Here is a 15,103-nt window from a genome sequence, read left to right as displayed (position 1 = left end):
TTATTGGCCATTTGGATATCCTCTTTGGTGAAGGGACTATCTAATCTTTTGTCCATTTTTTAAGATTTGTCTGTCTTGGTCTTATTGGTTTGTAGGACCTCTCATTTCTGTTTGTCTCTGAAGTCCTTGAGCAGAAATTACTGCAAATAAATATAAATATTCCCAGTTAGGAGTAATAAAGCCCCAAATTGGTTCTATGAAAAGATTAATCCAATACTTATGCTTGAAGAGCTTCTTTTCCTTTATTGTGAGTTTACTGGGAAAAAAACCATTCCAGTCTTTGTTCATCTTAAAATGCCTTCATTTTATCTTCATTTTTGAAGGGTATTTTTATTGGGTAAGGAATTATAAGTTAGCACTTATTTTCTTTAAACCCTTTGAAGATTTCATTACATTGCCTCTAACTTCACTGTTTCCTAGTGATAAGTCAGTTCTTAGATTTACTGTTTCTCCTTTGAAATCATATTTTTTCTCTCTGTCTGCTTTTAAGATTTTTTTTGGTCTTTGTTTTTTAGAAGCAACTCTGTTCCCATGTGTTTTGGTATGATTTTCTTTGTCTCATGCTGGATGATACTCAAAGCAGTTCTTGAACCTGTGCTATAATGTTCTCTGACAATTTTAGAAAATTCTTGACCATGTGTCCTAAAATATTGCCTCTTTCCCAGTCTTGCTCATCTCTCCTCTTGAGACACAAATGATACATTTTTAGGCTATATATATTATGTATGTTATTTTCTTTGTTTTATATCATTTTCCTTCTTCCTGTTTCATTCTAAATATTTTCTATTGACCTATCTTAAAGTTTGTTAATTCTCTGTACAGTTATATATTACGTGCTTTTAAGAAGCCTATTGAGTTCTTAGTTTTTTTCCCAATTCTAGATATTCCATTTATCTACTTTTTTTATACTTTCTAATTCTCTGTTGAAATCACCCATATTGTCATTTATTTCCCCCCTTGACATGTTAATCATAGTTATTTCAAGGACCATGTTCGTTAATCCCCTTATCTGGATCTGCTGTGGGTCTGCTTCTATAGTCTTTTAAAATTTTGGTCAAATCTTATTTATTTATTTATTTATTTATTTATTTATTTATAAGAGAAAGTTTATTTAGAAATTTACAGAGGTAGGAAAAGTGAGCCAGCTGGGCATGGAATCAGGAGAAAAGTTAGACAAGAATAAGAAGGAACCTTGGAGCTCAGGAGAGAGCAAGGCAAAGGGAAAGGGGAAAAGGGGGTGGGCTCCCAGGAGGGAGAGCGAACTGGGAATTCTTATCTTTTTAAATGTTAGATTAGTTTTGGTTGAATGCCAGACTTTATGTGTGAAAATTAGAGAAATGACTTGAGGCTCTGGGCGATGTTATCTTCCTGGAGAGGAGATTCAGTTCTGTGCCTGGCAAGCAGTGAGGCTGGTTCCTGCCCAGCTTACCTTTGTTCCTAGTGCGTGGCCATTAGTGAACGCATCCCAGTGGGAATTTTGACATGGAATTTCTACTTCTTAGCAGGACTGGACTCTAGTTTCTGCTCTCCTAGCCCCAAAACTCCAGTTGTTGAATCATTGTCTTCATGTCTGTCTCCCAGCCTCTGAGCTGCAGCTTTCTCTGTTTAGCAGCCTTTCAGCATGTTTCCCCACCAAGTTTACAAATACTCAAGGAGAAAGGCATCACAAAATGCTGTAACCATTTAGTCTTCCTTTCTCTCTGGAATCTTAGGCCTTCAAAACCTGACTCATAACTTGTATCCCCAGCAGCACACAACATTCTTGGCAAAATAGAGGCACTCAATAGATGCTGTTTTGAATGAATGAATAAATGGATTTTCTGATGAAAATGGTGCAGAAATAGAGCAGTAGTTTGTAGACTATTGTCCAAGGTCCATTAGAGAGATTGCCAAAATTTTTTTAAAAAATTGTGAAATATTTGCCGAAACCGGTTTGGCTCAGTGGATAGAGCATCGGCCTGTGGACTGAAAGGTCCCAGGTTCGATTCCGGTCAAGGGCATGTACTTGGGTTGCGGGCACATCCCCAATAAGAGATGTGCAGGAGGCAGCTGATCGATGTTTCTCTCTCATCGATGTTTCTAACTATCTCTCTCCCTTCCTCTCTGTAAAAAATCAATAAAATATATTTAAAAAATAAAAAAAATTAAAAATTGTGAAATATGACTTGCTTTCCATAAAAATGTATGCTTCTCAGTTTTCTCTTTGCTGCTTTTTCAAGTAGGAAGTTTGAACTAATAAGCATCACCAAGCAAGAAAGAATAGAGATTGGAAACCAAATAACATTTAACACTCTTATGGTTGCAAGGTTAAAGGCAGTTTTTAAAAAATTTCAGCTAGTGAAATATGCAACTGGATACATGCTAATGACACATAAATAAACACAGTTCCTGCGGAAGTTCTACCAGACTGGAGAGATTCGTGGTGGCTGTGAAAAGTCTGGTTTGGACAGCAGGCTGGACTTCGGGTCTCTGTTTATAAGGCTCATGTATTTTAAGTTGTCACATTGCTTTGTGGGTGGGGACTGTTTTGGTCTTCAGTCTTTCATTGGTCAATTACATGTGGGTCCCGGTGGGACATGTCTTTGTGGGCACCCTAAGAGTGAGCTCACCTCTTCTTTCTTGTCTTCCAAGGTGAAAAAGCAGAGCAAGTATAACAGTGGCATTCAAGGAGGTCATGTTTTTACAAAGATGGTTTAAGAAATCAATGGCCCTTGTATTCTGCTCTTCTTCTTTTTTTCATCTTTAGGAATTGTCTGTGTTCTACCAACACTGATGGATGGCGTACAGAGTCATCCCCAGAAACCTTCCTACGCAATTGGCGAGAAGGTGACCTTTTCCTGTTCGCATGGCATGTCATTAGAAGGTCCTTCGACATTTATCTGTGGATCCAGCCTTAAGTGGAGTCCTGAGATAAAGGATGTCCAATGTGTCCATAGAGGTGAGCAGTCCCAGGTCGGTTCAAGGACACCTGCACCCAAGTACGTGACAGTTTTTGTGGCGGTCCTTTAAGGCCTTGAGTCACCATAATTGTCGAATCATAGCCTTTGCCTCTGCCTGCCATGAGAAGGCAGTCAGTTAATAGAACAAATAGCAGATTTTTTTACATGGCACAGATAGATTCATGGAATGCAAAGAAAGGCAAGGATACCCCTGGTGATTCTTAAATTTGAACTGAAATCCTTTATATCAAAGTTTAGCTTTGTATCACTTACAGTGCCAAGGAAAAATATTTTTAAAAGCTTATTTTTGGTTTCCTTCTGATTTTTAAATGTACTTTAATGTAGTCCAAAGTCGAGATAATAAGTTATATAACATTTTGTATGTTTTATTTATGGGCTTTCAGAGAATTTATTAGTATTATTGAAATAGAAAATTAAAAGCATTTTACAAAGCAGAGGTTATTGAAGAAAACGTGTTGTGGTTTGCAAAGTTGTTTTTAATAGTGTAAAACCAAAAGACTATTATTTTGAACATTAGGCAAATTAAAATGGTTTTTCAAAGAAATTAACGGAGGAAGAGATTTGGAAAGCCAAACTATTTTGTTTTTTAGAGATATTGTAGATGAGATGGATTTGTTTTTAAAAGAACCTCTTATTTCTTGTTTGCATTTTTTAAATAAATAAAAAATGTGTTTGGAATAATTAAAAACAGGAAAGAAGAAACACTATTTTGCATTCCATTTTATATGGTATTCTTATTTCCCCAGTGTATGATTTTGAGCTCAGTGCTGAAATTTGTCTTTGCCAGTGAGAATGAAGTACTAGAGTCCATGAGTGACACTATTAGGTGACTTAGATGGTCACAACAACAAAGAGCAGGCTGCATGGAGCCCCCTGAGACTGATGCAGCCACAGCTGTGGTGTTAAGTCAGTGGTTCTCAACCTTCTGGCCCTTTAAATACAGTTCCTCATGTTGTGAGCCAACCATAAAATTATTTTCGTTGCTACTTCATAACTATAATGTTGCTACTGTGATGAATCGTCATGTAAATATCTGATATGCAGGATGGTCTTAGGCGACCCCTGTGAAAGGGTCATTCGACCGCCAAAGGGGTTGCAACCCACAGGTTGAGAACCACTGTTTAAGTAGATCATAGACGACAGGACAGCAGGGCAGCCTGTCTAATGGAATGCCCACCCCCCCAGCTACCACCTGCTCTTTGGCTGCCAAAGGCCCATATCAGAGACAGGTATTTTTTTAAAAAAAAACCAACATATTTTTATTGATTTCAGAGAGAGGAAGGGAGAGGGAGAGAGAAAGAGAGAAAGATCAAAGATGTAAGGGAATCATTGATTGGCTGCCTCCTGCATGCCCTCTACTGGGGATGGAGCCTGCAACCGAAGTATGTGCCCTTGATCGGAATCGAACCTGGCACCCTTCGTCTGCAGGTCAACGCTCTATCCACTGAGCCAAGCTGGGTAGGGGTGTTTTTTCTCCTATATGCACTGAAGCAGAAATACAAATTTATTTGGGATATCCATGCAATAGACGGGTGATTCTAAAATTAAAGAGAACAATGTAGGGTTGATGAGGTTGCACCTTCATTCCAAAGGAGATTATATACTTGTCTTTCTCAAATGTCTGCCTCAGCCCTGTTATAGCACAATTTGGTATAAAATTTCTCCCACTCAGTAGCACATTCTATTGCAGTTTGAATGAAGGGTGTTTTTCAGACCTGCATGTTTTTGGGAAGATGTTGATGACAATAATAACTTCCCTTAAAATAAGCCGATAATAAGTAAAAAATTCCAGGTTTGTCAGCCTCCATAATTAATGTTTATTTTAATTTTTATTCATTTCAGAGATAAAGCGGGGGGGAGAAAGAGAAAGAGAGAGAGAGAGAGAGAGAGAGAGAGAGAGAGGCATCAATGATGAGAGAGAATCACTGATTGGCTGCCTCCTGCACACCCCACACTGGGGATCGAGACTGCTATCTGGGCATGTACCCTGACCAGGAATCAAACCTGGTCATAGGTCAGTGCTCATCCACTGAGCCACATCGGCTGGGCTAAAGTTAATGTTTTAAAATACCTGCTGAATCCATACTTAGTCTTTTTTATTGTGGTAAACTATACATACCATAAAATTTACTATTTTAACCATTTTTAAATATGTACAGTTCAGTGGCATTGAGTTCATTCCCTTTATTGTTGAAACCATCACCACCCACCGTCTCCAGAACTTTTTCATCCTCCAAACGGAAACTCTGTACCTATTAAACACTAAACCCTTACTCCCTGCCCAGTCAGGGTTTAGTCTTGATGTGGAGACAATCTGGCTTTAAAATAGTAAAGGTACATACTCTACGTGAGTCCTAAGAGCATGCTTATTTGGTTAATTGAGCTACAAAGAAAACAAAGTTATGCTCTTTTTAAATGTAAAAGTTCTGGTCTAGGTAATTCTATAAGTAATTTTCACAAAGACATTATAATAAAGTTTAGAAAATATTTAAAATCTGAAATTTCATCCTTAAGAATGGTTACCAAACGATGTTCTAATCAAAATGCATAAATAATTTACATGGCTTTAGCACTGAACTTTAGTTTTGGTACATTTAGGTGAGCATTTCTCAGCCCCAACATGATTGGAATGATGGGCCTGGTAATTCATCCCAGGTGGGAGCCTGTCCTACACGTTGTGAAGTAGCTAGCAGCACCCCTGATCTCCACCACTGGACGTCGGTAGCGTCCTCTAGTGTAACAACCCAAAATGTCTCCGGACCGCTCTGTGGTCTGTGTCTATGACGAATTTGCATGCCACCCTCGAGCAGGGCCTAAGCTGACCTTCCTTGAATCGTTCCTATTTTAGTATATGTGCTGCCAAAGTGAGCCCTGAACACCAACTTCCTGATAAAAAGCAGCCTGCTCTACTGGCCTTGGATTCAGACAAGCATGAACTCGAATCCTGGCCTGGCCAACCTATTAAATCTGTGAACTAGAACCAATTTCGTAACTTCTCTGACCTTTACTATCCTTATCTCTTAAATGGGCATTTGTTAGGGAGGGTTAGACACCGCAGTGTATAAGAAGTGCATAGCTGATAGTAAATGCTCGAGGAACGATAGCTGCTGGGACCAATGACGCTATTTGTAGGGTGCTCCGAGGAATGTTCTATCCCTTATAAAATGCTTTCCAGCTTTATATATATATTAAAAAATTTTTTAAATATATTTTATTGATTTTTTACAGAGAGGAAGGGAGGGGATAGAGAGTTAGAAACATCGATGAGAGAGAAATGTTGATCAGCTGCCTCCTGCACACTCCCTACTGGGGTATGTGCCCACAACCAAGGTACATGCCCTTGACCAGAATCGAACCTGGGACCCTTCAGTCCGCAGGCCAATGCTCTATCCACTGAGCCAAACCGGTTAGGGCCCAGCTTTATTTTTTTTATTGTGCCAATGTGTTGAGAACATTATAGAGCCAGTTTCACCCTGAAAATGATGCGTTGCTTACCACAAAGGGGCTCTTCTCCCAACGACTCTCGTGTCTCTTGCCTTTTAGATGGCCCTGTGACACAGGCAGTGCCTCGGTGTCAGCCCTGGGAGAAAGTGAAGAATTCCAGATGTGTTTGTAAAATGCCCTACGAATGTCGGTAAGCCCTGTCTTCGCTCACTTCTCTGTTTTATTTCCCTCAAGATTAAGAGAATGATTTCTTAGAGGCTAGTCTCTGTTAGGTGGAAGGTGCTGCTTACCAGGGCTAAGGCTCTGTGCCTTTTCAACTGTCCACCTGCTGCCTGTTACTTGCCTGGCAAGTTGTCACCTGGGCTGACAACTGGGGCATCAGCAGTGCTCTCACCTGGCTAGTGAGGCTGAGGGGCTACTTGTTCTCTCTATAAAGTGGTGCAAAAGGACAAGCTGTCACCTGAGCGTTTCGAATTTGAGAGGATTAGGACTGAAATCCTCCTGAGACATAAACTCTCCAAGCAATGCCGACAGGGAAAAAAAGCAGCTGCTTTTCTGATTCTGGAAATGTCTGTCTCTAGATTGCTTTATAAGATGCCACCTAACTGGCCTTAGCCGGTTTGGCTCAATGGTTAGAGAGTTGGCCTGTGGACCAAAGGGCCCCAGGTTTGATTCTGGTCAAGGACAGGTACCTCAGTTGTAGGCTCCTCCCTGGCCCGGGCCATTGTCAGGACTCGTGCAGAAGGCAACCAATCGATGTGTTTCTCTCTCATCAATGTTTCTCTCTGTCTTTCCCTCTCTCTTTCATTCTCCCTAAAAATCAATGGAAACATACCCTTGGGTGAGGATTAACAAAACAAAAGATGCCAGCCAACGGGAAACCAGCCCATGGTAGGAGGAGACCTGAAGAGTTGCTAGATGTCTGTGCCATGGTCCTCGGCAGGTTCAGATGGCAGGATTGGATGAGGACAGAGGGAGTTTACTTTGATTCACTGTCATCGTCTTTCCAAATGAACTGAAGTGTGGGAGAGGAAAGGACACTGCAAGCCACAGGCGGGGTCCTGATGGGTCACAGCTCGGGTATATCTCCATGCCCAAGCCTGGAGGATCAAGAGAGGAGCATTTAGGAAAACCTAGAGACAGAGGGAGGTGTGGAGATGGCAGCGGAGGAAAGACCTCAGAAATCCCCCCAGGAAGGAGCCAGGGGATCTGCACTCTCTTCCCCTTCCAGTCTCCTGCCATCGCTCCCCATGGATGAAATGCCCCCAAAGCTAGAGGACAAGGAGGTCTGGGGATGTGTCTTACCCGTCAGTCCTCCGGGCAGCGTGGAGAAGAGAGAGAGTGACTCTGAAGAGGCATGTGGGAGATATCCAGGCCCCGGACTTACTCAGAACACACATTAACTGGGCGCTTCCATGGCTTTCAGTTAGTATCACTATCCACGTGCACATCCAAGTCCACAAATACCTGCAGTGGTTAGTGTGGTCTTGGTGGCACCTTACAGGAAGGAACTTCCCCTGTGAAGGAGAGAACACAGTGAAATAGTGTGGATGGCAACGGTGCTTGGGCCCCGAATATTCTGAGGGGGCTGTTATTTTCTATTAATCATTGTTTACTTTGATTCACTTTCATTGTCTTTCCAAATTCTCCGATTCATTCCTTTATCAGCAGCCTGCTGTTTATAGAGGTGGTGTGTGAGAGATTACATATCAGATCCCGACACAAGGTGGCCTTGCAGAGTCTCTGCCTCTGAAGCTGCTCTGAGTAGTTCTATTTAAAGTCTAAAGAAGCAGAAAAGGAGATACACCAGGATTTGTTTTCCTGGCGCAAACAAATCTTAGGTAAACTTACTACTTGGTCAGAGAGGAAAATATTAGAACTAAATGTATATAAAAGTGAAGATAAACTTGGTCTACTATACAAAAATGCTTTGCTGTTCCAGGTTTCACTACAGTAAAGCCTTCCTTACCCATCAACACTCAGATATGCACTTGTTTATTATTTATTTCTTTAAATACATTTTTATTGATTTCAGAGAGAAAGGGAGCGGGAGAGTGAAGTAGAAACATCAATGATGAGAGAAAATCACTGATTGGCTGCCTCCTGCATGCCCCACACTGGGGATTGAACCCACAATCTGGGCATGTGCCCTGACCGGGATTCGAACCATGATTTCCTGGTTCATAGGTCAATGCTCAACTACTGAGCCATGCAGGCCGGGTGAGATGTGCTTGTTTATATTTCTCCCAAGTGGCATTTCTCCTAAGTTGGGTCTCATCATTTTGACACCAATGCTTAAGAAAAAAAATAACAATTACTTATGGAAATGTTTCTAAAGTATTTTGTAAACATAGACACCAACAATTAGCAATAAAACAGTTTCATCTTCCCGGAGGCTTCAGTCGGGACTCTCAAGGTCTCGGGGCTGGGAGAGTGTGAGTGTCCTGCAGCCGGTGGTCCAGTCCCGCCAGAGCCTCTGGGGCTGGATCTTGGCGTGCTCTCTGTCCCTCCCTGTGGTCAGTCCCCCAGCTGTCCCTGCAGAGCTGCCTTCTCTTCTCATCTGCTGTCTCTGCTGTGATCTAGATGAAACTTGATCCAGACTATCTAAGCTTCTAGAAGTTGTGAGCAAATAGAGAGCAAAATATGTTCCCTGAGAAGATCTGGGGGAGAGGGGAGGGCTGGGCCCTGGTGAGGGAGGGGGTGTGAGTTTCCTTTCTATCTCTTTGCTGTGAGCCACGACACCCAAGACCCTGAGCTCAGAGCCTCACCTGCCACATCTCACCCTCCGCTTTTAAGAATGAAAAGCTGGTAAATAATATGATTAAAAAAAATTCGTTTCAGGTCCTCCTTGGGTGTGTGTGCTCGGGACGAGAAAAACGGAAGGATACTGCCTCTGACGGTTTGCAAGGTGCATGCCCTCCAATGTCAGGGTAAAAACTTCTCCCTGATGGGCTCAGAGAGCTGTGCTCCCCCGGCCTCCGCCAAGAAGGCGTGCGGCGCGTGTCCACTGTGGGAGAAATGCGATGGTGAGGGCGTTTCTCCTTTGTTTCTTTTCTTTTTAAGAATTTGATGCTTCACGAATTTGGTTTATGCTGCTGAAGTGAGAACAGCAAGGGGAAGTTCTGATTTGTAACTGTAAACATGCTAAAGCGACAGTGCCGAGGTTTTAGAAAATGTAGTTTTCTAGCCTAGCAGCAGACCAGAGAGGACCCCCGAGGATGTCAACGACTCAGACTGGTCTGAGAGCAAACCACTCGCCCGCACTGGCTCCCCTGGGAAGCAGGTTGGGTCAAGTACCTGGAGGCCAAGAACCCTTCCCAATGGTCTGCATGTCCTCCCAGGCCTCGCTGAGTCCCATTCTACCTTCATGCTTTTTGCTCTGTCCCTGTATTATCCACCTTATGTACTTGGAGTTTGGGCTTTGCCAGGAGAGAAGAGCTAGAGCAGAGTTGCCCTTCCCCTCCCCCCTCCCCCCAGCCCTGCCCCCATGCAGCCAGGCACCTGTGCAGTGAACTCTAGGGGTGCTGTACCCAATGCTGCAGCTAGGTGGCCTGTGGCAAGGGCTCAGCCCTGAGCTTTTTGTGCCAGGGGGTCCTCCGGGGCCATTGCAAGTCCCACTGAGCCCCATGGTGCTGGGCTGGCAGGGAGCCTTCTCCATCCCTAAGAGGCACGTCTGGGTCAGGTGCTGAGAGCTGAACTGAATCTGGCCAGTTCCCTCTCCATTTTGAGCAAGAAGCTGGTGAGATCCACAGTCCAGGCTGCTCCTAAGCTCTGGACGTGGTATCAGTGTAGGACCTTCAGGGTCCAGGGCTGGGTCAGCATCTGCAGTGCTGACATCTGCCTCAGAGCTCACCCATGACCTTCCATGAATGACCTCTCACTGTGCTTTCCCCAGCCCCAGGGTCCACTCCGGCATAAGAGCCACACGACCCTATCTAGTGTCTCATGATGCTGTTGGCTTCTAGGGATAATCCAGGCCAACAAGGCTATACCTGCGACAAACAGCCAGCAAGGCCACTGGTCTCTCCTAGGCCCAGCTGAGTCTAGGTGCCTTCAAACACCTCATGGTCTTTCAGGTCCCTGGTCACTTCTCTCGTGGGCCATTTCCTGAAGGAAACATGCCTTCCTATCCCAGCCTATCTGGTGAGTGTCCAGTCCATTCTAGAGGTCACTGGATGGCCCTCTAGGCAGAGGAGACACGGATGCAGGGCCCCAGCCTTGAGGTCATTGCAGAAGCTGCATAGTGTGCATGTCCCGTGTTCTGCATAGAGACAGAGCCTGTCATGATCCAATCCATTGACGAGGGTTCAGGGAGGACTGGGAGGAGAAGTGGGTTGCTGGCCCCGGGCTGGAGGTGGTGGTGGGGGGCGGGGGGGGGGGGCTCAGGAAGAGGTGAGGCTGGGGAAGCAGAACCTGGCGTCGGGTATAGATTTTTTTAAAAATATATTTTATTGATTTTTTACAGAGAGGAAGGGAGAGGGATAGTTAGAAACATCGATGAGAGAGAAACATCGATCAGCTGCTTCCTGCACACCCCCTAACTGAGGATGTGCCCGCAACCAAGGTACATGCCCTTGACCGGAATCGAACCTGGGACCCTTGAGTCCGCAGGCCTACGCTCTATCCACTGAGCCAAACCGGTTAGGGTGGGTATAGATGTTTTGATGGCATAGACTCGCCCCACACCCTCTTCCTGGGTGGCGCTCTGCCTTCTTGTCAGCTGGGAAGGCCATCTCAGAGCACAGCTCCCTCCAGGCCTGCTAGCTGCCTCCTCCTCTCTGTAGCTGGGGCTGGGGCGGGCATAGGTGTATTTACTGTGTTGACCTATTTTTTTAATTTAATTTTGTTTTATTGCTTAAGGTATTACAAAGAGTATTACATATGTCTCCTTTTTTTCCCCCCTTGACCTACCCCAGGCCTCCCCTACCCCCAGTGTGTTGAACTATTTTTAACATCTTATGACTTCATGCTAGGAATTCTCTATTGTGTCTAAAACCTTTTTGTAGAAACATAACTAAAGCACATCTGCGTGTCTCAATTTCATAAAAAAATAGCCTCATAAAAATAACTATTTTCAAAAAAAAAAAGAAATTTTATATCACTTTCTTAAAAGGAAGTCTGACTTGCCACTAAGCACAGGTGACTATCAAACTATGTATGACGAAACCACATGAGGTCGTAGAGTCTTGCCAGTGGCGCTGGGAGCCTGAGGTAGGCTGTTTCTTTGGGAAAAGGAGTTGAGTGTTAAAGACCCACAGTGCCACGCTGACACTTTCTCCTGGAAGGAATTGAGAGGTTGTGATTCAATATTTTTAGTGCTATGTCCAAGAGGCACTTACAGTGACCTTGACCATGACCACTGGCATGGCCTGCCTTGCAGGGTTTCAGCTGTACCACCAAGGGGGGTGGGCTGGGTCCCTGTCCTCAGCTTCCCCAACTGTAAGTGTGGGAGCTGGACTGTGGGACCTGTAAGGTGTCTGCCAGTTGGGGTTCGCAGCACAGACAATGACATTTGTAACTCTAGCCATGTCTGGGTCTCTTTGGGTTTGGCAGTCACCACGGTTGGCTGGCTGACCTTGTCACTCTCCTCTGGAGACGCCTGGCTGGTGTAGTCCAGCCTTGACACGTCGAGCACTCAGAGCCCCCTGCACAGCTTGTTTCTGCTTTGGGAGGAGGGGGGGATATGCAGCCTTTGGTGCTGCCTGCCCTCTCTCTCAACGCCAGTTGAATTCTTTGGTTCTTTGTCTCTGTTTGAGCCTTGCTACCCAGTTCTTTGCTGAGGTCTCCTCATTTGGTTGGGGATCTTGAAGGTCCTACTCAGGTTCTGACTCCCCTGCATGGCCCCCTGGACTAGGACAGAGCTGGACAGCTCTTGCCTTGGGAGAATTGCCCCATGTGCTCCAGATAGTAACAGCAAGCTTAGCACCAGTTTCCAAACCTGCCTATGCTGAGCGGAGCAAACTGCCTGGCTTCCCTGGTCCTATGCCAGCGGGTGGTGGGTTCCATCGCTGGAAGCAGGAGCTCCCATGGGTCGCTAACCACCACATGGAGGGAGCGCCCCGACTTGCCATCGCCACGATGTGCCCATGGGCCCGTCTTCCTTCTTTCCCAGCCCAGAGCAGCGCGTGTGAATGCAGAGAAGCCTCGGAGTGCCAGGAGGAAGGCAGCACGGTCTGCGTGGACGTGGACGGCGCCAAGCGGACGATGACCGAGTGCCAGGCTGGTGTCCTGATGTGTCGAGGACAGAGCGTCTCCGTCACCAGCATAGAGCCCTGCGAGGGGGGACCCCAGTAGGCGCCGGGCTGCTGTTGGCTCGCTCGGGATCAGCCATGGCTGTGGCTGCACTGAGACATCAGGTCACTGAGCACTTCAGACAGTGTCTCTCCGGTGGAGGCGCATTCTCTCTCCATCCCACCAGGGCCCCTTGCTCCCCGTGGCTCCCCGCCACCTGCCTAAGCCAAACCCGACTCAGATCCTCGTTCTCTTCTTCCTAAAACATCAGTCAGGATGGAGAATAGCCATGCGCCTCTGCATGTTCTTGGAAACGTTGCTAACTTCTCCGGACCTTAACTTTCAATGGGAAAATTAAAGGGTTGCTCCCTTCAAGCCTATGATTCTTTCCAGTCTGATTGGCCCCACCCAGGGGCCCCAACACACTCTGCAAATTGATTAGGAAACAGGAAGATTAGAGAGGTGGGCCTCCCCCAGTGAAACCAAATACAAAGGGGACCTTGAATGGGAAAAGGCAGGTGCAATCATTCCATCCCAAGAAGCACACCTGTGCTTCACCCTATTGGCTCATGTAGCAGTCCTTTCAGGAGATTGAAATAGGAATTGTCGGTGCCAAACACAACATGCTCTATGCATGGGCAACTTCTGCCTTTTTGTCTGAGAACACATACAACTCAGTCTTCTTTTTTTTTTTTTTTTTTTTTTTTTAGTATGAGTCAAACACAAGACCTGCAATTTGCCCTCTCACCCCTTTTCCTTGGTGGGAAGCATCACGTTCATGCCTGTATGGCATGCTTGCATGTTAAAGAGAACAGGTTTCTCTGATGTGGGTACACACCGAGATTTTTCAGGGAGCCGTAGAGGTAGATCAATTTGAAGCATTGGCATTCAATTTATTCCTTATCAAAACAAAACAAAAAGAAAATAGCTGTGGGAATGAAATGAGTAGGCTTAAATGGAATTTAAAATATGCTTTTTATATGCAAATAATATTTCTGTATTTTTCTGATACTGATAAATACATTGCAACAATGTAAAATGACAATGATTAAAATACTAATTGAAGATACTATCCTTTGGAAATTTTTGATCTGTGTTATGTTTAACTTTAAAGAATGTTCCCATGAAGAATGGTTAATGAGTTCTTTTAAAATATGTTTTTATTTTTAAGCTACTTTGTGAGGTATGATTGACATATAAAAAGCAGTGCATGCCCAGTTAGTGTGGCTCAGTGGTTGAGCATCGACCCAGGACCAAGAGGTCATCAATTTGATTCCTGATCAGGGCACATGCCTGGGTTTCGGGCTCGGTCCTCAGTGGTGTGTGTGTGTGTGTGTGTGTGTGTGTGTGTGTGTGTGCAGGAGGCAGCCTATTGATGATTCTCTCTCATTGATGTTTCTATCTCTCTATCCCTCTCTCTTCCCCTCTCTCCAAAAAAAAAATCAATAAAAGCATATAAAAAATAAAAAGCTGTGCATGTGTCATGAATACCACAACTTGATGACTTTGAGGAGAAGCATACTCCCATCGAGGCCATAAATATATCCAACACTTCCCAAAGTCTCCTCCTACTCCCATTATTATTATTGTAGGAAGACAATCTAAGATCTTCCTTTTTAGAAAAATTTAAGCATCCATTACAGTATTGTTAGCCAGCGGCACTATATCTTGCACATGGCTACAGCTATGCTGTAGAGTGGATCCTAGAACTCAGTCATTTTACATAACTGACACTTGCTACCCTTGACCATCATTTCCCCATTTGTCCCCCTGAGCTCCTGGCAACCACCATTGTAACTTCTGCTTCTATCAACTTGATTATTTTAGATTCCACATGTAAGTAAGATAATACAGGGTGTTTTTTTTGGCTTATTTCATTTAGCATGATGCCCTCCCAGTCCACCCACATTGTCACAAAGAAGGGTTTCCTTCTTCTTCTTTAAAATAATTTATTTATTTCAGAGAGAGAAGGGATAGGAGAAAGAGATAGAACATCAATGGTGAGAGAGAATCATTGATTGCCTGCCTCCTGCACGCCCCCCATTGGGGACCAAGCCTGCAACCTGGGCACATGCCCTAACCAGGAATCGAACTGTGACCTCTTGGTTCATAGTTCAATGTTCAACCACTGAGCAACACCGGCTGGGTGGCTGGTTGTTGTTCTTTTGTTCTCCTCCTCTTCCTCCTCCTCCTCCTCTTCCTCCTCCTCCTTCTTCTTCTTCTTCTTCTTCTTCTTCTTCTTCTTCTTCTTCTTCTCCTTCTCATTTACCCTTCCTCCTCCTCCTCTTCCTCTTTCTCTTCTTTCTCCTTTTTCTTCATTTACTTCTTCTTTTGATTTAAAATAATAGTTTATTGATTTTCAGAGAGAGAGGAAGGGAGAGGGAGAGAGAGAAACATGGATGTGAGAGCACAGCATTGATCAGCTGCCTCCTGCACACCCCCTACTAGGAGATTGAGCCCCTAGCCTG

At 44.6% G+C, this 15,103-nt stretch overlaps 1 protein-coding gene across 1 annotated transcript in view; it reads left to right on the top strand.

Annotated features, from left to right (window-relative positions):
* C7 (complement C7) overlaps positions 1-14,104 on the top strand; it is a 48,673-nt gene extending 34,569 nt beyond the window's left edge. The window contains exons 15-18 of the mRNA XM_070411783.1: positions 2,747-2,938; positions 6,504-6,594; positions 9,246-9,430; positions 12,517-14,104. Of these exons, the coding sequence (XP_070267884.1) occupies positions 2,747-2,938; positions 6,504-6,594; positions 9,246-9,430; positions 12,517-12,698 (650 nt within the window). The 3' untranslated portion in view covers positions 12,699-14,104. The remainder of the gene's footprint in view (positions 1-2,746; positions 2,939-6,503; positions 6,595-9,245; positions 9,431-12,516) is intronic.
* The last annotated feature ends 999 nt before the right edge of the window (positions 14,105-15,103 follow it).

The sequence above is a fragment of the Myotis yumanensis genome, unplaced genomic scaffold (assembly GCF_028538775.1).
Source record: "Myotis yumanensis isolate MYYU_CA2020_CCGP unplaced genomic scaffold, mMyoYum1.0.hap1 SCAF_4, whole genome shotgun sequence".
Taxonomy (NCBI): domain Eukaryota; kingdom Metazoa; phylum Chordata; class Mammalia; order Chiroptera; family Vespertilionidae; genus Myotis; species Myotis yumanensis.
This window is presented reverse-complemented; position numbering and strand designations above follow the sequence as displayed.